This window comes from Condylura cristata, unplaced genomic scaffold, assembly GCF_000260355.1.
Source record: "Condylura cristata isolate star-nosed mole 26May11 unplaced genomic scaffold, ConCri1.0 scaffold00007, whole genome shotgun sequence".
NCBI lineage: Eukaryota > Metazoa > Chordata > Mammalia > Eulipotyphla > Talpidae > Condylura > Condylura cristata.
Window position 1 is genome coordinate 48,704,525 of NW_004567108.1, and position 25,774 is coordinate 48,730,298.

Below are 25,774 nucleotides of genomic sequence, written 5' to 3' on the forward strand. Positions count from 1 at the left end.
TTAGTGAGCTTCCTCATTCCTCATTCATAGAGGGACCTGTCTATATCGGTGTAAAAATGAACAGGGTGCTAATTTACAACCTCATCTGAATTGAACGTCATATGTCACACATAGAGTTCTTTTGAAAGTACGAAACAAGTATAAGTCTGATGGCGCAAGTACAAGTTTATGAGAAAACCCATCCCACCCAAGCTCCAATAATTTTTGATGAGCGACCAGACTTGTGTGCGGTCTCGCATTGTCAGGAAGGGACAAAATTCCTTTACGATTAATGAGCTCTGGACGTTTCTGGATGATGGACTGGTTCAAATTGTTTAATTGCTGACAGTACACATTTGAACTGATTGGCTTCTTGGGAAGAACTCAAAAAACAGGACACCTTTAAAATCCCACTACACTGACAGTATATCCTTCCACTTTTGCTATCATTTGAGGTGAACCACATTGTTGTAAACAAACCATCTCTCATCACCAGTTATCGGTTGCTTCAAAAAAGGATTGTTTACATCACATTTAATGAGCATATCACAGAAGTTTATACGTGTCAAATGAATTTGAGTTCATGAGGAACTCAATCACGCATCCCAGCTTTTTCAGGTGGCCATGAATGCTTGAATAATGGATGCTCAGTGTTTCTGAAAAATCTGTCATGTTGTGTAATGTGGGTTTGACTCAGTCAGTGCCTTTATTTTGTTGTCATCAACTCCAGTGGGCCTCTCTGACCAAGGAGGACTGTTGAGATGAAAATCACCAGCTTGGAATTTCATGAACCATCGTTGGCACCGACATTCTTATAAAGCAGTGTAACTGTCAACTTTTCACAGACTTGACGTGCATTCCTGCCTTTATGAAAGTAAAATAGTAAAATGTGGCAGAAAAGCAGTTTGGTCTTGGCATCTTCAACATGGAAAGCCTCCAAAATGCTAACGAATTGCTTTTTTTTTTTTTAAGAATGAAGCTGCCAACTGACTAGCAACAACATAGATGCAAATGACTCTAGTACTTACAAAAATGAAATAGTGCCATCTGTTGCAAAAATATATCATGACTTTTATGACAACCCAATATTATCCAATTATAAACGAAAGCTGATTTTACATAAAAATATATTTGAAAAATACTAGCTAATGATGTAAAGGGAAGTTTGAATTTAAATCAAGATTGGTTTTGTTTGTTTTTTAATCACCAATCTGTACATACCTTTTGCTTGGGTTTTGTTTTTTTTTTTTTTGTCATTTTTTAATCTTAATTTAGTTGTAAATATCTTAGTATAGTCTAGTACATAAACTGTTTATGTATATAAAGGTATTGAGAATTGCCACTATTTCCTTTTTAGTCCCACCAGAAAAACCTAAAAATTTAACTTGCATTGTGAATGAAGGAAAGAAAATGATGTGTCAGTGGGATCCTGGAAAGGAAACCCATCTGGATACGAACTTCACCTTAAAATCTGAATGGTAAGTTATTCTAAATTGGTTGTGTGTTGAATTTATTAAGTTTAGTCACTTATGCTGGAGTTTTCCTCAGTAACATTAAGTACAATTTTTAAAACCGTTTTTATTTAATTTTTTTATTCTAGAACATATAAAATGTGAGAATAGTATAATCTCCATTTATCCATCATCCAGCTGCATCAACATCAGCTCATTGCCAATCTTAAATATATCCCACCCAGCCTATTTTGAATAAAATTAATGGTATCAATTACGTTCATTCTTAAATATTTTGTGGATATTTCAAAAAGACACTTCTTAGAAAAAATAGCTACATAACCATTATTATTTCCACATATAGCTGAAAGTACTTTGCATCCAAATTTGCCTAGATATGTCATAAATATATTTTTTTACATTTTTTCAAATCAAAACCAAAATAAACTATGTATTGGAAATTATTGTCTTTAAATCCCTCTAATCATACCAAAGTTTTTGTCTGCTTTTTGTATATGATGAAGTTATTTAAATTATTAGGTATTTATTGTTTAATACAGTCCTATGACCCTTTATTCCTAAAATTTGCTATTAGGTACAGACTTACTTATTTTTAGTTTTTATTTTTTTCCCATTAAAGTTTTAAAAGGAGTGTGTACTTCTACATGGGATCACTACATAATGACTCTGATACAAAGACTGAGCTATAGTTTCAGGTTTTGTTGGCCATATCCTTTCATTTTAATAGACCATTAGTTTTTTGCAAACATCAAGTTGAAAGAATTTTACACTGAACTTTTACACATCCCCATCTGGATTCTGCAATTAATATTTTACTATATTTGTTTTATCACTTATCTATATATCTATATATCTTTTTCTCCCTCTAACATTTTAAAATGAGTTGTATACATTAGTATACTTCACCCTTAAATACTTTTTAGGTAAAATGTATATACACCTTAAACTTGACATAACTTAGATATATCATTCACTGAGTGTTGACTTGTACATTTATCCCTGAGATTCATAACCCTTTTTCAACTATTGAGCAGTACTAACACTCCCAGAAAGTTACCACATGCCCTTTCCTAGTCAGTCTCAACCATAACCATTCTATGAGAACTGCTTTATCTGGTTTTCTCTATTACAGATTTTTGTCTGTTCCATAATATTGTATCATTGGAATTATACAACATACACTCTTTACTCTTCTGTGAAAGGATTTTATGACTCAATGGAATGTTTTGGGTATTTAATCATGTTCCTTTCCATTAGTTTTTTTTTTGTTTTTTGGCAGGGTGATAATGACTAGGTGTGATAAGTTAACTTTTTTGAAGGAATAGTATAAATGAAGGGACCTAAGTAGATGTTTTTAGGACATTTATGCACTGCATTGGTGACCAGGGACACATACATGCAGCTAGGACACGTCAGCCTAAAGCTTAACTCTCCTTGTTATTGTCTCTTTGGCATAACTCAGTCATGCCAAATTCAGGGGCTCCCTTCTTGTGCAAGTTGGTTACATGGTCACCCAATTCTTTGATGAAAAATATGTCACTAGTTAGGGGATGTTTTTGTCAGTGGCCATTTTGTGCCATTCCACAAATGGAATGTGAATGATGCACACTTTTTTCTAAGTGTAATTAACACATTCCCAGTACTTTCAAAAACATTTTCCCACTTGTCACAATCTGATTTCTCAATAACCTGAAGGAAGATTTGTCTACTTCTTGAGTTCTTCACCTTTTTAGTTTCTTAATATATCCCCCTCTACCTAAAATTAAAGAAGAAAATATTTGGCAAAACCACAACATCTTAATCAAAGAGGTAAGGTGTGTGCAGGTCTATGTAAGAGGCAGATAATTCCAAGTTTATGTAGAAATTGATGGTGGCCCAGGGTCCTAGTGATCATTCTGGAACTTGCTAGGGGTCACTGTTTTCATTTCAGAAAGCTGAGGAAAGGTGGCCACTGCATTATCCCCAGTCAGTGGTAGGAGGTCATGGGAAATCCAGTGGTTCTGTGAGGAAGTAGCAGAAGTTTCTGGCCTGGGTCAAGGATGAGTCTCTCCAAACAGTGTTGAAGGAAACCAGGGCGACTCAGCAAAGAGTGTCCCATTGTTTTTTTCACTTAAAATTTTAAGGTGTCATGAAATACAAAATGGTGGTAGTTAATCTTTTTCCCCTGAAATACTTAAAACTTTCCTTAAGCAGCTATCACTTACTCTGAGATACATGTAAGAAAAGCAAACTAGTGTAATATTTTCCCTTTGTAAACAATTCTGAGTTGCTTTACCAATATTTTCTAAAAGTAGATAGTGAAGATTTTTTATACCCTCATTGTGAATTCATTTTTAATTAAGCATGTTTTATATTTTAATCTATTATGGTTACTATTCTTGATATTTAAACTGTTCCATTTTTAGTTAATAGGAACTTATTCCTTGTGTCATCCTTTTGACACAACTTCATTAGTCTTGACAGCTTCCTTGATTTCTGATATGACCTGTTTTTCCAAGTTCTGTCCCAGAATAAACTATTTCCTATTCCATTTAATATGAAATACTACTTAGAAACTAGGTACTAGGGAAACATATTGTTAATGGGTTATCATTGTTTCTGGTCTTACTCAGTGGAAAGAGCTAGGGAAAATTTTTTGGAAGATAAAATACATTATTGATTCATACTTACATTTCCAAATTAAAGTCAGGACTGTAGGCTGTTTATTTCATCTAGCAGCAACAGCTTTTTTATATGCTGAAAATCTTAGTTTCCAATAGCACCAACATAATTATTCTTTGCTTTGTTTCACAATAAATATAACTACAGAAAAAAATGTCAATAGTATTAACATGAAAAATTTGATTACTAAAAAGAATTTTGAGGTTTTCTTCCACCAAAGATAAAACTAAATGACTGGATATTATTCCTTTCCATGTATTATATCACAGCATACTACAAGAGTATATATGCTTTTTGCTTTTGATATTTAGGAGCTTTATTGAAGTAAAGTGACAAAATCTAAAAAATCAAATCTGAAATAGTCTTAGTTCCCTATCTTCTGTATCCCTCCTCCTACACATTACCTCACTTGTTTTACCTGTTTTTAAAACTATGTGTATATATAAATATTATGTATTAATATGTAAATATCAGTGCATAATTTAAACTTGTAATTCAATATAACAATTGCACTTGAAATTTTCTGTGCTAATATAACTCAGAAAGTGTTTGCCTAAGTTTGAGTGAAAAGAGGCACAAGGAATTTTCCCAGCTAGTAGATATTCTTAACCTCTGTTCTCCTATCTCTTCCACAGCATGCTTGTTAGTGAAAGTATATTGTTCTTACAGATAGCCACCATTAGTACAGCAAGAATTTAGTAAAGGGAAGACACAGTACCAAAATAAGGAAATAGAGGAGTCAGTAAGGATAGAGTATAAAAGTGAATATAATATTAACAGTAAATTTTTAAGAAACACAGTTAAAGTCAGATTAGCTTTTAAGGAATTTTTGTTTCTAGTCACCAGTAATTTATTACAGACTTACCAGAATTATTTAAATTTAATTCCAAACTATACCAGTCTAGGTCTCGTGTTCTTTTCAAGTACTTTTTTCATTCTACTTTCTTTCAGATCTTTTAAGTGACTGATTTCCTCCATTTTTATATTTAGGGCAACAGAGAAGTTTGCAGATTGTAAAACAAAACGGAGCACCCCCACTTCATGCACCGTAGATTATTCTCCTGTGTATTTTGTCAACATTGAAGTCTGGGTAGAAGCAGAGAATGCCCTTGGGAATGCTACATCAGATCACATCAATTTTGATCCCGTCGATAAAGGTAGCTTTAAACCTGAATTTGAGCACTTATGGAGATAGTGTCTTGTAGACTAGTTTTTAGCTTTTAATGTTGAAATAATCACTTGTTAACGATTTTATAAATTCATCAATATTAAAAATAATTTGGAAAAAGAAAAATATTCATCCACACTTTAAATGTTATTTTCCGGTATTTGTTCAGTTGTACATTTTACAACTTTATAATCATATGTATCCTATCTTTATTCTTTAATTTCATTAATTGCATTCAGTTTTCTTTTGTTATTTGAACCCAAGAATATTAACAAATACAATAAATACCAAGGAAAGCAACACTAGTTTCTTTTGAAATCTTTCCTGTTAAACTGTAGCATAACAGCATTTTGAAGAAATTTTTTGTCTTTGCAATAAATGTTTTAAAATGTATAGTGTATATTTGAATTTTTATAAGTTGTAAAAGTATAACATGATAAACATTAGTATTTATTTTATTCTTCAGTGAAACCCAATCCACCTCATAATTTATCAGTTAGCAACTCAGAGGAACTGTCTAGTATTTTAAAATTGACATGGATCAACTCAAATATTAAAAATTTCATACGACTGAAATATAACATTCAATATAAGACCAAAGATTCTTCAACTTGGAGCCAGGTAAATTGAAAATTACTTTTTATTCAAATAGCCTTTGTTGAATACTTTTTAAGTCTTGATCATTTTCAGAATGTCTTGTGCTTCTGATTATGTGAAATATTCAGGTTGATATCTGTTGATGTTTATTTCAAGCAAGAACAGAGATTTCCAAATTAAAAAATACACATTTTTGCTGCATACAACCTCCTTTACATGGATTAGAGAAGTGCTGCAGAGTGACACAGTAGACCTCTCCTGTCTTAACCTGTTGCTCTCCTAAGTAGCATATTTCAGTACTTCTCCCTGTTGCCCACCCAACTCCCTCACTTTTTTTTAAGATTTATTTATGTATATAGGAATTGGGGTTTGCAGTCTATGACTGCAAGCCAGATTCAGTCATGTTACCTGTTTCTGTATCTATTTATTGGAAAACAACCACACTATTTTGTTTATATTGGCTTTGGCTATTTTTGTGCTACAGATGAAAGAGTTTGAACAGTAACAGTGCTGCCCACACCTTACAATATTTACTTGGAAATTTGCTGATGCTTTTGTGGTAGAGCATGAGGTTGGTGAGGCACTTGTGTAACTGAAAAGGAAAAGGGCTATGTACCTAAAGAAGCTGTCAGTGGAGAAATACTTGGATTTTTTAAAAAGGCTGTCACTGGCCCTCCCTGGTGGCGCAGCAGGTTAAAGCACAGCATTGAGAAACTAAAGCCACTTCCGCCTGAGTTTGATCCCCGCCTGCCCCGGAGGTGACCACATGGCGCAGCAGACCTCTCCTGACCCGCCCGCTGCTCCGGTGTACTTTGTCGATCTGCCTGTTTTGCTCCCCAGAACAAGTGAATCCTCTCATCACCCCTGCACCTCTGGCCTGTATCCCAGTTCTGTATGCACAAATAAATTTTTTTTAAAGGCTGTCACTATAGTACTGAGCTTCCCACACTGCTCTGTTATATACATTTACTTTTGCTACCAGCATTACGCTTTTTCTTTTTCTGGTTGCAATAACAAATTCATAAGGGAATTAAGGACCATGACCTTACTACTTCTGCCCTCTATTCCACTGACTGAAATAGCTCAGGGTACAGTTGAAAAAACAAACCAAAAGGGATCAATGCATATTATTGAACAGAGAGAATACTTACTGGAAGGCTTTCAAAATATTTTGTATTATCATAGAATGTTACTTTAGTGGCACCAAAAAAGCTAACATTTTGTATCTAATATGGATATTTCAGGGTAAAAGAAAGAACATAGTTATCTGTATGTAGTCCTATTTCTTAAAAAACATTATGGCCCTCCCTGATGGCGCAGTGGGTTAAAGACAGCACTAAAAAGCTAAAGCCACTTCAGCATGAGTTTGATCCCTACCCCAAAGGTGACCCACATGGCATGGCAGACCTCTCCTGCTGGCCCACTGCTCCCCTCAGCAGTGTACTTCATCAGACAGCCTGTTTTCTGTTCCCCACTCTGTTTCTGGTGAATCCTCTGCACTTCTGGCCTATATCCCAGTTTTACATGCATAAATAAATAAATAGATCTTTTTAAAAAAATTATATTCACAACTCCTAGAGCTATACCATTCTCTACCTCCTTTGTCTTGGATGCTAACCTGTATGATTGTTATCTGTGGGTTCCTATTCCATATAGTTTCCTAAAGAATTTGGTTAGTGGGAAGAAGAGGCCTGGCAGACGAGACATGAGAGCAGCATATTTGTACCTCACTCCACTTCCTTTTAAGCATCCCTTAAGCTAAACTTAACTACAAGCTTCACAGTACTGACTGCACTAAGGTTTTCTTATACTCTTCCCATATTCCCTTTACTAAATTCATCTTAAATTCTGAGTGTGGCATTTTTTTCCTGCTTAGATCCTGAGTGTTACAGGTCCCAGAAAGAAAAATAAAAGGGAGGAAGAATGAGTTAATTGATGTTTTCATGCGCCCCACATCTATTAAATTTACTGATTCTGACCAGTTTTGACTTGGATTTATTTTTCAGATTCCCCCTGAAGATACAGCATCCACCCGATCTTCATTTACTGTCCAGGACCTTAAACCTTTTACAGAGTATGTCTTTAGAATTCGTTGCATGCAAGAAGATGGTAAAGGATTCTGGAGTGACTGGAGTGAAGAAGCAAGGGGCATCACATATGAAGATAGTAAGTAAATAAGTATATGAAGAAATAAATGTTGGAAGTCTAGATATGAACTGCCTGGTTTTAGATCTTATTTTCATTTTGTGATCATTGTTTTCACACCAATACTTTGCACTTTTCAGTCATTAAAATAGAAAGTTTAATATGTATTTTTTAAAATATTTATGCATACAGAACTGGGATATAGGCTAAAGGTGCAGGGGGTGAGAGTATTCATCAGAGACAGAGTGGGGAGCAGAACAGGCAGATTGATGAAGTGTACTCTTGAGGCGATCAGGGGTGAGACAGAGGTCTGCTGCATTTTAACGTGTTACACCACCAGGGAGGGCCCTAATCTACTTAATATCTAAGAAAGTGATCAAGAAGTATGTCTTAGATACTGTGAAAAAAGTTTTAATGGTTGAGCATTCAAAACAATTTGTAAACTCAGTGTTTCAAAGAGAGTCCTAACTTATAGTCATACTCTGGATCATTAATAACATACTACCTAGCAAAATATACCTAGCCTCTCACTATCAAAAAGACATTTGTACTGTATTTTTTTCTACATACTTGATAACCTCCTGCAAAAAGATCCTAAAGTTTTGGGTTGGTTCATTATCTTTTTTTTCTCCATGATACAGTGCATACAATATAGAATCCAAAAGGAAATTTGCTGATAGCAACTAAAATTACTTCTACTACAATGTAGAAATATGTTTTTCTTTTGTAAAATTTTTTCTATTGCAGTCTCGGCCTTAGGTCTCAGTGTCAGTAACATTGCTTTATAACTTCCCTTCCAGCTGTACTACCCATTTTGGATAGATTGATTTGGGAAATTCAAAGACAGAAAAGTACTTTGATTAAGAATTTTCTCTCAGCTCATAAATGCCAAAAAGAAAGCTAATCCCTCTATCACTGGTTTGGGAATCCTGAATTAGTAGTTCTTAAACAGGGATTCCTGGGACTGAGGGATATGTGGGTCAATTGGGAGAAATTCCTGAAATAGTTTATGAAGTGTAGACAAAATATTGTGGCTTGTGCCTGTGTGTATTTACTGAGGAAATAGTACATGATCTTTGTCAAATCAAAAAGATATCTGGAGTGCAGAAAGTTGTGAACTATTCTTTAACTTTAGTGAATGAAGCCTCTGCTTTCTTTTTGTTTCTAACCCAGAAATGTTCTTTGGATTTCATGTTCATTTTTGGGTGCTGCACTCTACTTCAGTATGTATGTATTGTTGTACCAGACAGTCTTTTCCCAACCTTCTGGTCTGCCTGACCTCTTTCTTAGAATTTATAATACCTCTCTTCATGATCCAAATATCACTGCTTAGATTTTAACTCATCTTTTTTTTTTTTAATCCTATTGAATGCCTTGTCTTCTCAGAAAATTTATGATGTATTTTTGCAACAGATGGCTTTAGTTCATTTTTGTAAGTACTAGAGTCATTTGCATCTATATTGTTGCTAGTAAGTTGATAGCTGACAGTTCTAGCTTAGTTCTTTAAAAAAAAAAAAATGAATGATAAGTTAGCAATTTGGAGGCTTTCCATGTTGAATATGCAAGACCAAACTACATTTCTGCCACATTTTACTGTTTTACTTTCATAAAGGCAGGAATGCACGTCAAGTCTGAAAAGTTGCATAAAGTTGACAGTTACACTGCTTTATAAGAATGTCGGTGCCAACGATGGTTCATGAAATTCCAAGCTGGTGATTTTCATCTCAACAGTCCTCCTTGGTCAGAGAGGCCCACTGGAGTTGATGAACAAAATAAAGGCACTGACTGAGTCAAACCCACATTACACAACATGACAGATTTTTCAGAAACACTGAGCATCCATCATTCAAGCATTCATGGCCACCTGAAAAAGCTGGGATGTGTGATTGAGTTCCTCATGAATTCAAATTCATTTGACACGTATAAATATCTGTGATATGCTCATTAAATGTGAGGAAAACAATCCTTTTTGAAGCAACCGATAACTGGTGATGAGAGATGGTTTGTTTACAACAATGTGGTTCACCTCAAATGATAGCAAAAGTGGACATTCTTCAGAGGAAGGATATACTGTCAGTGTAGTGGGATTTAATGGTGTCCTGTTTTTTGAGTTCTTCCCAAGAAACCAATCAATCAGTTCAAATGTGTACTGTCAGCAATTGAACAATTTGAACCAGTCCATCATCCAGAAACGTCCAGAGCTCATTAATCGTAAAGGAATTTTGTCCCTTCATGACAATGCGAGACCACACACAAGTCTGGTCGCTCATCAGAAATTATTGGAGCTTGGGTGGGATGGGTTTTCACATAGACTTGTACTTGCGCCATCAGACTTATACTTGTTTCGTGCTCTTCAAAAGAGCACGAAATGTGTGACATATGACGTTCAATTCAGATGAGGTTGTAAATTAGCACCCTGTTCAGTTTTACACTAATATAGATAGGTCCCTCTATGAATGAGGAATGAGGAAGCTCACTAAAGATGGCAAAAGGTTATCGAACAAAATGGGAAATATAGCATTGATTCATCTTTGTTCTTCAAACAAATAAATGACCTTTGAAAAACAGAAAGCATCCATCATACTTTTCCAACCACCCAGTATGTGTTGCAGTTATAAAAAATTTGAAAAATCATTTGACCCTAGAGGGAATTTTAAAACTTAGTAGTATTTGATGTTTTGTATAGTGCTGTTCATTGTCAGTGATTTTTACAATCTAGTGAACTCATTGCTATTATATCCTGTTAGTAATATACAACATTTGCTCCATTTTATTTTGTTTGCTGACACACATTTGAGTTGTTTAAGTATGTATTTTAATGTGATTTTTTTTTTTAGCATAGAAAATAGTGATGTATTTTGCTCATTGCTTAGGATGTATTTGTGGTTTTTCACAATATTAGAAATTTGTTATGATCTGTGTCATCATCCTGACAACAGGCATATCATGCTAGAATAATAAAAATCTGGTGTAAAGAGTTTGAAGTACCATGTTACTGAAAGAAAAGAATATCATGAACAAAGTAAGAGAATTTCCAGAATTAAACATTTCTGGCCCTACCTGGTGGAGTAACAGATTAGGATACAGCACTGCATCCTAGCTGCAGCTGCTTTTGTGTGAGTTTGTTCCTTTCCTGAAGGTAATCCACATGACGTGGCACACCTCTCCTGACCTACCCACTGCTCCCCTTAAGAGTGTATTTTGTCGATATACCTGTACTGTTCCCCACTGTCTCTGGTGAAGCCTCTCACCGCCCCTGCACTTCCGGCTTATACCCCAGTTCTGTATGAAGAAATATTTTTTTAAATGAAAATAAAATTTCTAAAAAAAAAATGAGTAACACTTTTGTTTTAAAACATTTATCATTTCCTCAGGACCATCCAAAGCACCAAGTTTCTGGTATAAGATACGTCCATCCCCTGCTCATGGCTACAGATCTGTACAACTTATATGGAAGGTAAAAAGTTAACATAATCCTTTCATAATACATCTTAGATGGTATTATGTCTGATATTTAAATGGTATTTTAACTTAAATTTTTATTCACTTTAATACCAGCAGAACATTTAATACGTTTTTAATAAATAGCTGTGTATGTACTATGTATTGTCAGATTCCATAACTTTCGTAAGGGGAGGCTCATACTTTGTCATAATATTAGAACTACTTTATTGACAAATATAAGTGCTTTATTAAATTTTCCTGAGTACCTCAGAAAATAAAAGGGTTTAGGTAACCAAAATATATGCCAATGATAGGAAATATAAAATTGTGTATACTTCATATTCATCCATGAATGTATCATACTGAAAATGAAAAATACCCAGGCATAAAAGAATACGGTCCGCTTAAGTCACAGTATAGAATTGTGTATAGATATAAAAGTTAAAAAAATGATGCTACTTTTCTTCTTAGTTGAAGTCATGCTTCATACAGTATTTAGTTTTACTTAAAGAGTTGAAAATGAGACTTGTCACTGTCTTCTGATTTAATATTTAGATATTTGACATAATAGCAGAATTTATGCATGTAACAGATTAACTTTATTCAAGATATGTGAAATAAATGTTTAAACTTTTTTTACTACAGGCCTTGCCTCCTTTTGAAGCCAATGGAAAAATCTTAGATTATGAAGTGACTCTAACAAGATGGAAGTCACATTCACAAAATTACACAGTTAATGACACAAAACTGATAGCAAACCTGACAAATGACCGTTATATAACAACTCTGACAGCAAGAAATCTGGTGGGCAGATCTGATGCATCTGTTCTAACTATCCCTGCCTATGACTTTCAAGGTTTGTGTCTGAGATGGAACCTGAAATATGGGTGAAAAGAGGTGCTTAGATAATTGAAATAAGTTACTGGACTGTCTCCTCAATTCAGGAATAATCATATATTAAAAAATCAGCAGTGAAACAATATATCATTATATGGCTCATTTAAATTTTTGCAAAAGGTATTTAAAGAATTTCTAATTATCTGGTTTAAAAAATGTTTTGAGGTTTTGGAAATATCACACACACACAACTTAAGTATATTGTTTACAGCATCAAAGAAGAAAAATGCAATTTATATAACAAATTTGAAGAACTTTACGAAAGGAAGATTTTAAGTTTCAAAAATAAACTACCTTACATGTAAATTATTATGAAGTATTTTTTTAAATAATATTATAGTTTATTTTTACATCATTTTGTGCATTTTTCCATCTCAGTTGTAGTCCCCGTGGCCTTCCCATCACCAAATCACCCATGTGCCATCACCATAGTCGAATGCATTTTGAAGTATCTTTAATTCATGGGAATACATGTTAATACTATAGAATATAAAATTTGAAGGCAAGATAGCTCACATAGTTACGGAAATGAAATAAAATGTCAAATTTTTATATTTTTAAATATTGATTTATCAAAATCACTATTCAAACTGTTTAAAGGTACTCGCCCCATAACGGATCTTAAAGCATTTCCCAAAGAGAACATGCTTTGGGTAGAATGGACTGCTCCAAATGAATCAGTGAATAAATACATACTTGAATGGTGTGTATTATCGGATAAGTCACCTTGCATCCAAGACTGGCAACAAGAAGATGGTACCGTATATCACACTTACTTAAAAGGTATACTTGAGTAGAAACATTGAAGTTGATATCCTTCTGCTAATTCTTTGGACAGGTACACCTTTAATGTTTCTGTGTGGCTATTGAAAAGACTTTCAGTCTTCATAGTTACTAGTTACATCTAGTCACTGGTTATGTGACTCTCAGCATGTTATTCTTAAGAGCAAGGTGTTAATATCTTTTTGTTTTGCAGTGTTGCTTTTATCATCAAAGGAAAGCTCACAAAACAGAAAATAAGAAAATATAAGATAACCTAACATACACTGCTAATATTATGTACCATACTGGATTTGACCCCATCATCTTTTAGTGGGAAGATAGTTTATACTGGGTAACTCCTTTTAAAAAGGGGAAGCAGATTTCCTAAAACTCTTTTAACTTTTAATGAGAGTAGTAAGGAAGGACAGAACATGATGATATTAGAGAGCTCCAGGATGGATGGCATTTTTTAGCTACTATGTAGTAAATGACTTTAATGTCAAATGATAATTTAAAGAAAACAAGTCTACAACTTATATGTGCTTTTTAGTAAGGAAGGATAACCATTGAATACAGCTATGAATAACTAGATCATAGTCTTAAGCAAAAGGATACTTACTATACAGTTTGTGAGCTTTAGTCATAAAGACTATTTGGCCGTCAGTAACCTATTATTCAAATACAGTTTTAATAAATTTGGTTGTCTAGTTTGTCAGCTTTAATACATTTAAGTGCATGGTGAGACTAAAGAGACAGATTGGTGAAAACGTTAATAAAGTGTAGCGTAGGCTCTGGGGACTTTGAGTTGGACAGGTATTCTGACAGTACCACTGTATGGCAGCAAAGTATAAAAATTCTTTACATTATTGATAATATTAAATCATCAAGAGAAGATAAAATTTTTAAGAAGCAAAGGAACATAACTTCATGAATAGTAGGAGTTAAATATGAGTCATAGAAGGCTTAAACTTCATTCTATATAACAGATACCTCACTTTCTCATGTGCACAGATAAAATTATGTAAAGAAAATTTTTACTGTTGTGTGCATGGAATAGATTGCTTTGTTAATTTTGAGAATATAGTCAAAGGTCTCTATTTTTCTAAAATTGTTTTAAATTCTGAGGAAAATACACTAACTCTGTATTTTTGCAGTCAATTGAAACACCAGGGCCTTTACTGCTTTCCCTAGCTGTTAGCTGGTAGCATCTTGCTCACTACGCAGTTCTCAGAGAATTAGTTTAGATGTCTACATTATCAAACTATAGTAAGGTTCTGTTTTACAAAACCTGAATATAATTGCAATCATTAATTTTATTGGCAAGAAGTATTTTTTAATCCACTTTATTGTCAATAAAAGTGTAACCTTTTTCTTTGTTTTATAAGTTTGACTCTGGTAAACAGAAGGCAATGCTTACTTAAAAAGCTGCAACATTAAGAGAAAGTTCAATGGTTGTGGAATTACAATGTAGAAATAATGGAATTAATGGTGGGGGGGATCCCTAATCTACCATGCAAGTAATAGGAAAAAAACAAAACCCTGATCTACTGTTCTTTATTTAGGGAATCTAATAGAAAGCAAATGTTATTTGATAACAGTTACTCCAGTATATGCTGATGGCCCAGGAAGCCCAGAATCTATAAAAGCCTATCTTAAGCAAGCACGTAAGTCCAAACTTAACTTCTTTGAAAAAAATGTTCATTTTTGTATTAACAAAGACATTTCTCCTTTGAAATAATAACATAATGTCTCATGTTCAGATCATTTCATCATAGAAAATTAAATTCATTAGATTCTCAGCAAATAACTTTATTCTGTTCCAGCTCCTTCCAAAGGACCTACTGTTCGGACAAAAAAAGTGGGGAAAAATGAAGCTGTTTTAGAATGGGACCAACTTCCTGTTGATGTTCAGAATGGATTTATCAGAAATTATACTATATTTTATAGAACCATCATTGGAAATGAAACCGGTAATACAAACTATCAGTTATTAGAAATCAAGTGTCTTTTTCTTAAGCTTTTGAATATTAATTTTAATTCTCATTTCTTACATTATTCATCTTAATACAGTATCAGAAAAGAAATAATTTAGAGTTTGCCTTGCAGTTATTTTTATGGTACTGATAAAAGGGAATTGCGCTTACAGCAGAGTGTAAGAGTTATGGAAGTTGTTTTCTGGTAAAATGAACTTTTACTACCTTTTAATATGTTCTCAACATCAAATAGTAAACCTAATGAAGCAAAAACATTAATTGAGTAAAGCCGATTTACTGATTTCTTCCAGCCGTGAATGTGGATTCTTCCCACACAGAATATACACTTTCTTCTTTGAGTAGTGACACTTTGTACATGGTAAGAATGGCAGCATACACAGATGAAGGTGGAAAGGATGGCCCAGAATTCACTTTTACTACACCCAAGTTTGGTAAGAAATGATTTGTGATCATTTTTGCTTTTAAAATTTAAGCATACTAAAAGTGGATGTTGTGTACACTTTGGACTCAAAGTGTTCATAAATTCAAATTTTTACATTGTGAAATTCTGATTTTACAATATCACGATAATTATTATAGATAGCATAAATCTACTTAATAGCTAAGAAAATGATCATGGAGTGGTATATTTCATACCATGAGAAATCCTTTGATTTAATGGTTGATAATTCCAGAACATTTTATTAAAAGAGAATATTTGGAGGTAAGTTTAACTGGAAAACCATAACCTGAATCGCTAAAATGGCTCTGCCTAGTAAAATATACCTTAGTCTCTTATTATCAAAAAGGTAGTTACACTGTTGCTTTTTTCTAACAGCATTTGATAAACCCCATGAGAAATGGTGTGGTTTATTTGGTTTATATTGTCCAGTGTCACCTTTGTTAACTTTTCCTGATAACACCTATCAAATTCCAAAAGAATTTGTACCTCTTTATATAACTGGGTTCATTTTTTCACTGGCAAAACTTAGGGGTGGTCTTTTTCCTCCTTTTGATCCTTTAATTGGCATGTTACTGGGAAGACTACTATACCTTTATCGATACCACTTTGATACCTCCAGCTCAGTTTTTAACCTATTGAAACTACTTCCAATCCACTATTCCACTGAACCCACTCTGATGTCACTGTTAGAAATCTCCTATTACCATATGCAGTGCTTGCTTTTTACTCTTCATTTTTTTCCCTCTATGTCTTACTCTTGGCATTGGATTCTCTGTCCATCCTTGAATTCGCTTCTCCCTGGGCTCTTCTAACCTTTTGTTTTTCTAATACCTCTCTCCTGAATCTCCCTCTTTGGTCTTTGCTTCTTAATCTCTTTCTGCTCTGCTTTTTCATAATATGCTACAAAGTTCTGTTCTGGACCCTCTTACCTGTCTGTTCAAACTCCCTTTGACGCTAACCATTTTCTCCTTGCTTCCTAAATGCCTTTCATTTTCTTTGTTCCATGTCACAACCATCCAACTCTTGCCAAAACCAGATATTTCAGTGAAATTATAGCTAATGTCTAAATGTCATATTTTCACACTTATGCCAAGCATTGAGTTCTGTTGACTAGAACTTGTGTAAGCCTTCTCATTAAGGCTGTACATGCCCTTACATAATCTCTTTCCTGCACCTCAGTGTCTCATCATATACTCTCAACTTTTTCCAGTTCTTAACCAGTGCATTGTTTTAAGATAGGTCCTCATTGTCTTGTTTTATTTGTTCCTATAGCCAGCCTAAGGCAAACTTAAGCTGCATTCTTTATTGTTCCCACTATCCTTTGAATTACTGTATTTTAACATATTTGTAACCACTCCCAGTACTCATAAAGTGACTATTAAATAAAAATTCCATATTTACTGGCAGTTGAATTATTGCTAAATGAGAAAATAAATGGGTGAGTTACTACAAACTTTGTGGTAATGGGCAAAAATGAACATAATTTTTGTGACATGATTTAAGATGACAAGTTAATAGAAATATATATAACAAATAATATTTGAAGTAAAACTGTGTGCTATGATCTTGAGGGAAAAAGTAATAAACTTCTAAAATATTATCCTGATTATAAAACTAAGGTTCATTATAGAGTAATACACAGTAAAATAAAAAGAGGAAGAAAGGTGACTCATCCAAAAATAACCTAATAGCATATTTGTGTATTGTTCTACTGTTCTTTTCTATGCATACTCCCCAAATTAGATCATAATTATTATTTCAGCATCTGCTTTTCTGAATGTCCTATTGTTTTATGGATCTGTTATGACTTTTTTTATATGACATGGATCTTCCCTCCAAGTACCTTATAGCTTAGTTGAAGAAATAGATAGCATAAACAAACAATATGAAAAGCCATTTGAGCCATGTAGACAATAGAGTAAGAATTTAAAGCAATCTGGGTGAAAGTACCTTCAAGTAATACTTTGGAAGAGACAATGCATGAACCCTGAAATTATCCTGTGGACAGACAGGAAATAGAGTTACTGAGCAAAAGCCCGAGGTATAAAGTCAATAAAACTAGAGCAGCAATAAAGGAAAAGTTCTGCCCAAAGTGCTGGCATATGAGATCCTTTGCAATTCAGTAGTTCCTTTTCCCAGCCTTTATTTTATAACTGAGCAGTGATCTGATTTCTTGATTTTTATCAGACTTTGTGGGAAGGTAGAGTTACATGTACAAAGGGATGTATAGAGAAGAGAGATTAACTACAAGGAATATGACTACAGTATTACTTACATCCTTACTATGAAAGACTAATTAAAGGGAGATTAGAAGAATTAATAGAAACTGTAAGCCAATTATTAAAATTATCTACATTATAGGAAAGGGGGAAATCCTATACCTCTAAAATGCAAACAGTATTGAGGACCGTTAGTACCACAATTAAAACAAAAATTTTGAACAAAAAGGCAAGTAGCACTATTAGCCCCCTTAAATACAGATAGGATTCTTGTTGAATTGCAGATGATATTCTTTTTTTTGCCACTCCTGTACCTACTAAGATGTTTGTAAAATTTCTAGCCTCATATGTCTGACATATGTTTGAAATCAGTAAAAAACCTAAAAACTTTGCCTGAGAGTTTTATTTTAATTTGTAGAAGTTAAATTTGTACTTGAGTTATTAAAGTTATCTTACAGCTTTTCCATTTGTACTCACTACTTGCATTTGTTTTGATGTATTTTGCTAAGATTGCTGAGTGAAGAATATAAATGCAGTGAATGGTTGAAAATACTTAATTTACCAGATAAAACATATATCAAATAAACTGAAATACAGCTTTTTCCACTCTATTTTATGCTTACTGTTTGGCCAGGTTGCTGTAGACATGTGTCTAGGATATGATTTACCAAAGGAGGGTGGGGGAACTTCAGTTTGAAAAAGATGTAAAAAATTGATGATATTAAACCTTTTTAATAGTAATCTGGGCAGGAAGTTGCATTGTATTTCTTTAGCATGTATGTCATCATCATGTTCACATCTTGTTCCTTTTTTTTTAGCTCAAGGAGAAATTGAAGCCATAGTGGTACCTGTTTGTTTAGCTTTCCTATTGATCACCCTATTGGGAGTATTGTTCTGCTTTAATAAGCGAGATCTGTAAGTACCCTTACTCATATTTTTTCTTTCTCCACCCTCTGCCACACCCAGTGTTACTGTATTTTTCAAACTGGCTATACCATCTTACGTTCTCACCAGTAACATGAGTTCCAATTGTTCATATAACTTTCGCATGGTAATGTCAGAAGTTTTAATTTTAGTCATTCTTTTTTATGAATGTGTTATCTCATTGAAGTTTTAAATTCCATTTCTGGATAACTAGTAATGGATCTTCTCATTCCCACTTATATGACTGTTTTGATGTGGTGAAATCTTCTAGCCAGTTTTGAATTAATATTGAGCCATAAAGATTCTTATATTCTAGTTATGTTTGTTAAATGTTTTGTAAATATGTGACTTGCACCTTTGCTTTCTTACCCATGACTTTAAAAAAGCAAGTTTGTTTTTTATGGTAATGTCCACTAATATCCTTTCCTTAATGGTTCTTGTATCAAACATTCATCTTGTCTGTGAACCTAATTTAGTGTCACAAATAATCCCTTGTTTCTTTTTTTTTTCCCCCCCTTCTGTTTGTAATTGATTTCAAAGTTTTGGGGCATGGTGTGAGGTCAGGAACAAAGTTCATTTCCCCTCTCACCCTCCATAATATCTAATCACTCCAGCATCACTTGAAAAGACATTCCCATTGAACTTCCTGGATATTTGCTGAAATCAATTTCCATATAAGTCTAGATCTGTTTATAGATTGAGTTCTAGTCCATTGATTTATATGTATACTCATGTCATTACCACATTGTCTTGACTGTTACAGCACTATAGTAAGTTTGGAAAGAAAGTAGTGAAATTCTTAACTATGTTCTTTGCTTATCAATTTTATATAAGAAAAAGGTCGTTAGAATGTTAATAGGGATTTTACTGAATCTATAGATCAAGTTAGAGAGAAGTATATCCTGAACATGAGCTTAGGGATCCTGAATCTTTCAGTCCATGAATATAACATAACTTTGTACTTCTGCATTTTAGTTTCATTATTTTTTGGTAGCTTTCCATCGGATAGTTCTTACACATCTTATACTATTACAAATGGAATTCTTAAAGAATTCAGTTTTTAATCATTGCTAGTATGTGACCTGCTGTTTAATTTTTTTTTTTAATTTTTTTACACACTGAGCCCTTAATTTACTAACGTTTTATGGGCACCTTGAGATTTTTCTATGTACATAACATGCTACATGCAATGGTTGTTCTAATCTTTATGCTTTTAGTTTCTTCCTATTCTGCTAAGAGTATGGAGTAGAAAATGTAAGCTCTGACATCTCCCTATCATTTTTACTTTTACTTTTAAAGACGAAAGTATTAACTCTTTCACCATTGCATGTGGCTGTAAGTTTATCTTATTTCTATTTTGCTGAGATAGTGTCACAAATGTATGTCAGATACTTGCTTATTAAGATTTTTTAATCTGTCATCAGTTAAACAGATTCCCCCCCCACCCTTTTTGTGGTGTCTACACGTAGTTTTAGAATTGTTTTAATACTAACCTCATAAAATAAGGTTTTACAAGGTTTCTCTTTTCCTGGAAACATTTGATATAGAAATAGAATTTTCTTTTTTGACACAATTTTCAAATGAAGCCATCTGGGCCTGATACTTTGTGGGAAGATTTGTTCTAAAATCAGGTTTTCTTCAGTAATTTGTGTGTCAAGGAATTCATTTGTTTTTATATTATATCCAGATTGTATTACTCATACACTCTAAGTTAAAATAGGTTTTTGATAATCAGCTCACTCAGGGTATCCCTTTGTTCCCTGTAAAAATCTGTACTTTTGTTATAAAATGTGACCCATATGACCTGGATAAAATTTTTACAGTTTTACTACATGGTTTGATTTCAGATATTTTTAATTGAATACTGATTAACTAAATTAAGATGCATATGCAAATCTAACAGTATTATATTGGTTACAAGAAAATAATTTTTACATTATTGAACTTTTTTTTAAAGATTTATTTATTCGTATAGAACTGGGGTACAGGCCACAGATGCGGAGGGTGAGAGGCTTCACCAGAGACAGAGTGGGGAGCAGAACAGGCAGATCGACAGAGTGCACTGCTGAGGGGAGCAGTGGGCGGGTTAGGAGAAAGTCTGCCACACCATGTGGTGACCTCCGCGGATCGAACTCATGCGGAAGTGGCTTTAGCTTGTTAGTGCTGTGCTTTAAACCCTCTGTGCCACCAGGGAGGGCCAAACTTTTTTAATATCATTTTGTACTTTTTTCACCTCAGTTGTAATCCCTTGGGCTTGCCATCACCATACTCCAGTGCATTTTTCTACCCCCATAAAATATCTCTGGCATATAGCTGTTTATTATTTTTGTCATCTGGTCCATTATACTCCTGCTATGAGTGAAAACATTTTTTTTTTTTTTTTTTAGAAAATATATATGGGGGCATCGCAGGTATTTGTTGAAGTTGATTTACAGTTTATTACATAATATAGTTCTACCTATGCCATTTTCTCTGCAGAATTAAAAAACACATATGGCCCAATGTTCCAGATCCTTCAAAGAGTCATATTGCCCAGTGGTCTCCTCACACACCTCCAAGGGTAAGATGAAATGCTTCTGAGTGTCTTATCACCCAAGCATGTTAGGATACATTTGTGCAATTTAACCAAAAGATAAAATAGAAAATTTTTTTCTGTTAAGTAAATATGCTGTAAGGCAGCCATATTTGTATATTTCTGAAATTAACCCTAGGCATGAAATGTAAAACTCACAGATTCTGACAGTGTTAGTTCTTTAATGATAGATTATCTGAAATATTTAATGCACATTAGCTTTGTAATATTTGTGTGTATATATACATTCCTATATACATTCCTGTGAATGTTTACCATATGCAATAAGCCATTTTCTCTCTTGCAGCATTCAAAAGATCAGGTGTTTTCAGATGGCAATTTTACCGATGTAAGTGTTGTAGAAATAGAAGCAAATGCCAAAAAGACTTTTACTGAAGATTTGAAATCATTGGACCCATTCAAGAAAGAAAAAACTAGTACTGAAGGACACAGCAGTGGCATTGGAGGATCATCTTGTATGTCATCTTCCAGGCCAAGCATTTCTAGCAGTGATGAAAATGAATCTGCACAAAACACTGCAAGCACTGTCCAATATTCAACTGTGGTACACAGTGGGTACAGACATCAGGTTCCATCTGTGCAAGTTTTCTCAAGATCTGAGTCCACTCAGCCCTTGTTAGATTCCGAGGAGCGGCCAGAAGATCTACAGTTACTAGATAGTGTAGATGGCAATGATGGCATTTTGCCCAGGCAACAGTATTTTAAACAAAATTGTAATAATCAACATGAAACCAGTCCAGATATTTCACATTTTGAGAGGTCAAAGCAAGTGTCATCTGTCAATGAGGAAGAAGATATTGTTAGACTTAAACAGCAGCAGATTTCGGATCATATTTCACAGTCCTATGGATCTGGACAAATGAAAATGTTTCCAGACGTTTCTTCTGCAGATGCTTTTGGTCCAGCTACAGAGGGACAAGTAGACAGCTTTGGAACAGTTAGGACAGAGGCTGCAGTTTATGAAGGAATGCTTAAAAGTTACTTACCACAGACTGTAAGACGAGGTGGCTACATGCCTCAGTGAAAGACGAGTTCCTGTTACAACTTCAGCAGTACCTGGGAAGTAAAAAATTATCTGTAATTTCAGATAAGTCTTCATTAACTGAATATACATAGTCATTGCCCTTACAGACAAAAATGTACTGAACTTTCACATGGGCTATGTCCATTCCTGGATGTCTGAGTGTAAGCACTACATAAAATTTCATTCTCTGAATAGCTGGTTGGCTGGTTGACTTTGTGCTGTTTCAGAATGTTTGCACTGAAGAAAGACAAGTATTTAAATATACAGTCATAAACTTGGTGAGAAAAAATACCAAAGCAGCTTAGAAAGAATATAAGAAATTAGAGGAGCAAGGTCTAAACCCTGTACTTCAGCTGACAATAGAGATCCAGAGGGCATATAAGTCCTACTTCTTTTGTCTGAGTGAAAAAAGGGGCCCATCTATGGTCATACCAATATTATATTACTTCTCTTCTACTGGTGATTCATGCTGCCAGTTAGAAGAAAGCAACTCTGGAGTTAAGTACTCATTTTAGAAATTTGCCTTAGTTAACAGTCTCTGAAGATCCATTTCAGAAACTCAGCAGAGTACCCAGGTAAGAGCTAGGACTTTTAAATGTTTTGCCACTTATAAAGGCAACTTAATAGTTAATTACATACATAAACATTTTAAAATCTTACAATTTCAGAGAACTTGGTTGATGAAGCACTTTATACATTAGCTTATGTGTCCTAAACTAAGCTGTGTTATTTTTAAGCAGACAAATGCTGAAATTTAAGCAAATTAAGGAGTTGGGGCAATATTCACCAAAATGTAAAAAGTACCTATTGTAGAGGCACTTAATGAAGTGATAGTATTTTAATATCTGCCAATTGTAAGGTAGGTGAAACTTAGCTCTAAACATTGCTTGGTACTACTTTATACCTCTTTCCACAAGCTGCAGAGGTTAGTGCTAAACGTCCTACTTTTGCACTTATGCTATTACCAACCACATTTGATGTGGCAGAGATGACACAAGCTGAGCAAGGAAGAAGACATTGCTAATAAAAAATTGAAGACTAAGTCATACGCACTTACTCTTGAAGTGTAATTTAGACTTCCTCTTATATAATGCCTTGTACTTTCCTTTATATATTTTGTTTTTGTGAGGCACAGTAGATGCTTTATTCTAATATAACCAGTTCTGGTTCAGTTAGAACCAACATTAGATAACATAACTAGACACAGGTCATTAGAGGGAGAAGTACTTAACATTATACAACAAGATAATGGCACCACCGTTCATGCTGGTCAAAGTCCTACATTTTTTTCTTGCTGTATGTCACTTACCACTATTTTTTCCTCAAAATAATCCAACAGTTTTGTGAAGAGCATCCTAGAGTGACACTGATACACCAGGGGTGGGGTTGTAAAATGTGAACTTAGACTTTTGAGTAGAGACATGGTAGAATGAGTGTCCCCCTAGCACAGGAATACTTTGGACATTAAATGTATATGGTTACTGTGCAAAATTCCGTTTGGGAAGTATGTATGACCATCAGAATTACCTAAGGCATGTTCTAGAATGTTTTGATGCATGTAAATTGTTTTAGGTAGGCAGAGAATGGTTTATTTGTGAGAATTGGCCCTTATAGGCATAGAAGTATTTAACATGTATTGCTACTGCTATCTTTGGCATCCTACCCTAAAGTCATAATGTTGGTAAACTATACAACTTTAAACCCATTATAATTAAATGAATCCTTTTTTAGCATGGATCGATCAACACTCAAGAGATACCCAACCTTTGCATATATGAGCTGGTGGGGTGAAGCAAAATCGTTCACACCTGTTTGCTGCCTTTTTCCTTGATAAAAGGTTTTTACACATGAAGCCATCAATGGTCCTGTCTTACTGTGATATTAAAGGTTAATGAAGTTGAAGTATACTGGTGGTACATTTATGCTATTTACAAATAGAAACCATATTTCAAAGTCTTATACTCACCTGATTCAAATCATGATAAAAATGTAGAAGAAATACGTAGAATTCCCCTAAAATGTGTTCACTCACATATTACCCAAGTTTAGTCAAGCCAGGGCGCTCAATCTCTCTATTCAGTTAAAATCTACATCATTTTCTATTTAGTTTCAAGAACTTTCTAAACCTGTATTTCAATAATTTTGTTGAAATGGGTACCAGTGTCAAAATAAGCTATACTTAGGGTTTAATTATAGGTCATCATATTAATATATTGCCCATGTTAGGTTATGTTAAATCTGCACTTTTCTGTAAATTAAGAGACTACAGAGCCATAAAATGGCAAAATTTAAGTTTAGCCTAAAATTGGGCATTACAGGTCTCAAAAGCAATCAAAACTAGTAAACTTACCACCTAATTCTTCTTTGATAACAGTTCTAGATGGCATTTTTCAGGTCCTTTTCAAACTATAAACAGACTTCAGATACAAGTTAGAACAAAAGTTTCCAAAGCCATTGTGAGATCCATCTTTTCATCAACGCGATGTTCTAGTAAACATTGCATCAAAAATAAGACCGCTGAGGACAAACTGTTCTGTTAGCTATTTATTTCTGAATTTTTAAAAGCATTTTATAATCAGTAGTTCCTTCAAAGTGATTAAAGAACAGGGTAATGAAGTTTAACTATAAAGTTGATAAATGCATTTTTATCATCTAAGGTCTATGATTATTTGTTTTGGATCTTTTACCCCTTATAATACAAGCTTTGTCTGAATAATTAGGTATCTCAAATGCTGTTACATGATTAGCAAAGTGTGATGTTCGAAATAATGTGGGTATTTTAAAGGTGAAGATTTGAATATTCTTCAGTCTTACTATAAATGTATTTTGAGTAATATACTCTAAAAATTGCTATTTGCAAGTGCTACAATAGTCATTAGCATTAGGTATGTCTCCTATCCATTATATATTAGCTATGTCCCATTTACTTGTATCTGCACCCTTTCAAGTTCTCCTGTGCTTTACCCAAACAAATCTAACTTTATAGAAGGCTTGTCTAGAGTATTGTATGTATTTTTACCTTTGCAGTGAACTGCATGTGCTAAGGGAAACCACAGCTTTTTTTTTTTAATGTTGACATAACTCTAAATGTTTCTTATATCGGCTCTAATCCTGTAAGTAAATTTTAAGAAATAAATTCTTCAAATTTTTTCTGTGTGTGGACACTGTCATTTCATTACATGTAATGTCTGAGGTAACAGTATTTTTCACAAGTTAGGTTGGTCTCAGTGTGAACTGGAGATTTCATTAGAGTCCTATTTATAAATGCTCTTTTAGCAAAATAGGAGAAAATTGGAATCTTGGCCTTAATAACAATAAACTTGAAAGAGGCAGATTTACTTACCAGGTTTGCTAAGATAATTTCTGAAACCCCAGCATCCTATCTCCCAGTTGTTTTTTTTTTCTTGTTGCCAGAGGAACTAAGTACAGAGGTGCTTGTTGCCTAATTTGCCC

At 34.0% G+C, this 25,774-nt stretch overlaps 1 protein-coding gene across 1 annotated transcript in view; it reads left to right on the forward strand.

Annotated features, from left to right (window-relative positions):
• IL6ST (interleukin 6 signal transducer) overlaps positions 1–25,470 on the forward strand; it is a 43,792-nt gene extending 18,322 nt beyond the window's left edge. The window contains exons 5-17 of the mRNA XM_004678311.2: positions 1,337–1,457; positions 5,103–5,269; positions 5,747–5,901; positions 7,884–8,043; positions 11,397–11,479; positions 12,112–12,322; positions 12,964–13,146; positions 14,688–14,789; positions 14,949–15,095; positions 15,410–15,550; positions 18,599–18,695; positions 21,183–21,264; positions 21,584–25,470. Of these exons, the coding sequence (XP_004678368.1) occupies positions 1,337–1,457; positions 5,103–5,269; positions 5,747–5,901; positions 7,884–8,043; positions 11,397–11,479; positions 12,112–12,322; positions 12,964–13,146; positions 14,688–14,789; positions 14,949–15,095; positions 15,410–15,550; positions 18,599–18,695; positions 21,183–21,264; positions 21,584–22,321 (2,387 nt within the window). The 3' untranslated portion in view covers positions 22,322–25,470. The remainder of the gene's footprint in view (positions 1–1,336; positions 1,458–5,102; positions 5,270–5,746; positions 5,902–7,883; positions 8,044–11,396; positions 11,480–12,111; positions 12,323–12,963; positions 13,147–14,687; positions 14,790–14,948; positions 15,096–15,409; positions 15,551–18,598; positions 18,696–21,182; positions 21,265–21,583) is intronic.
• Positions 25,471–25,774: the final 304 nt, after the last annotated feature.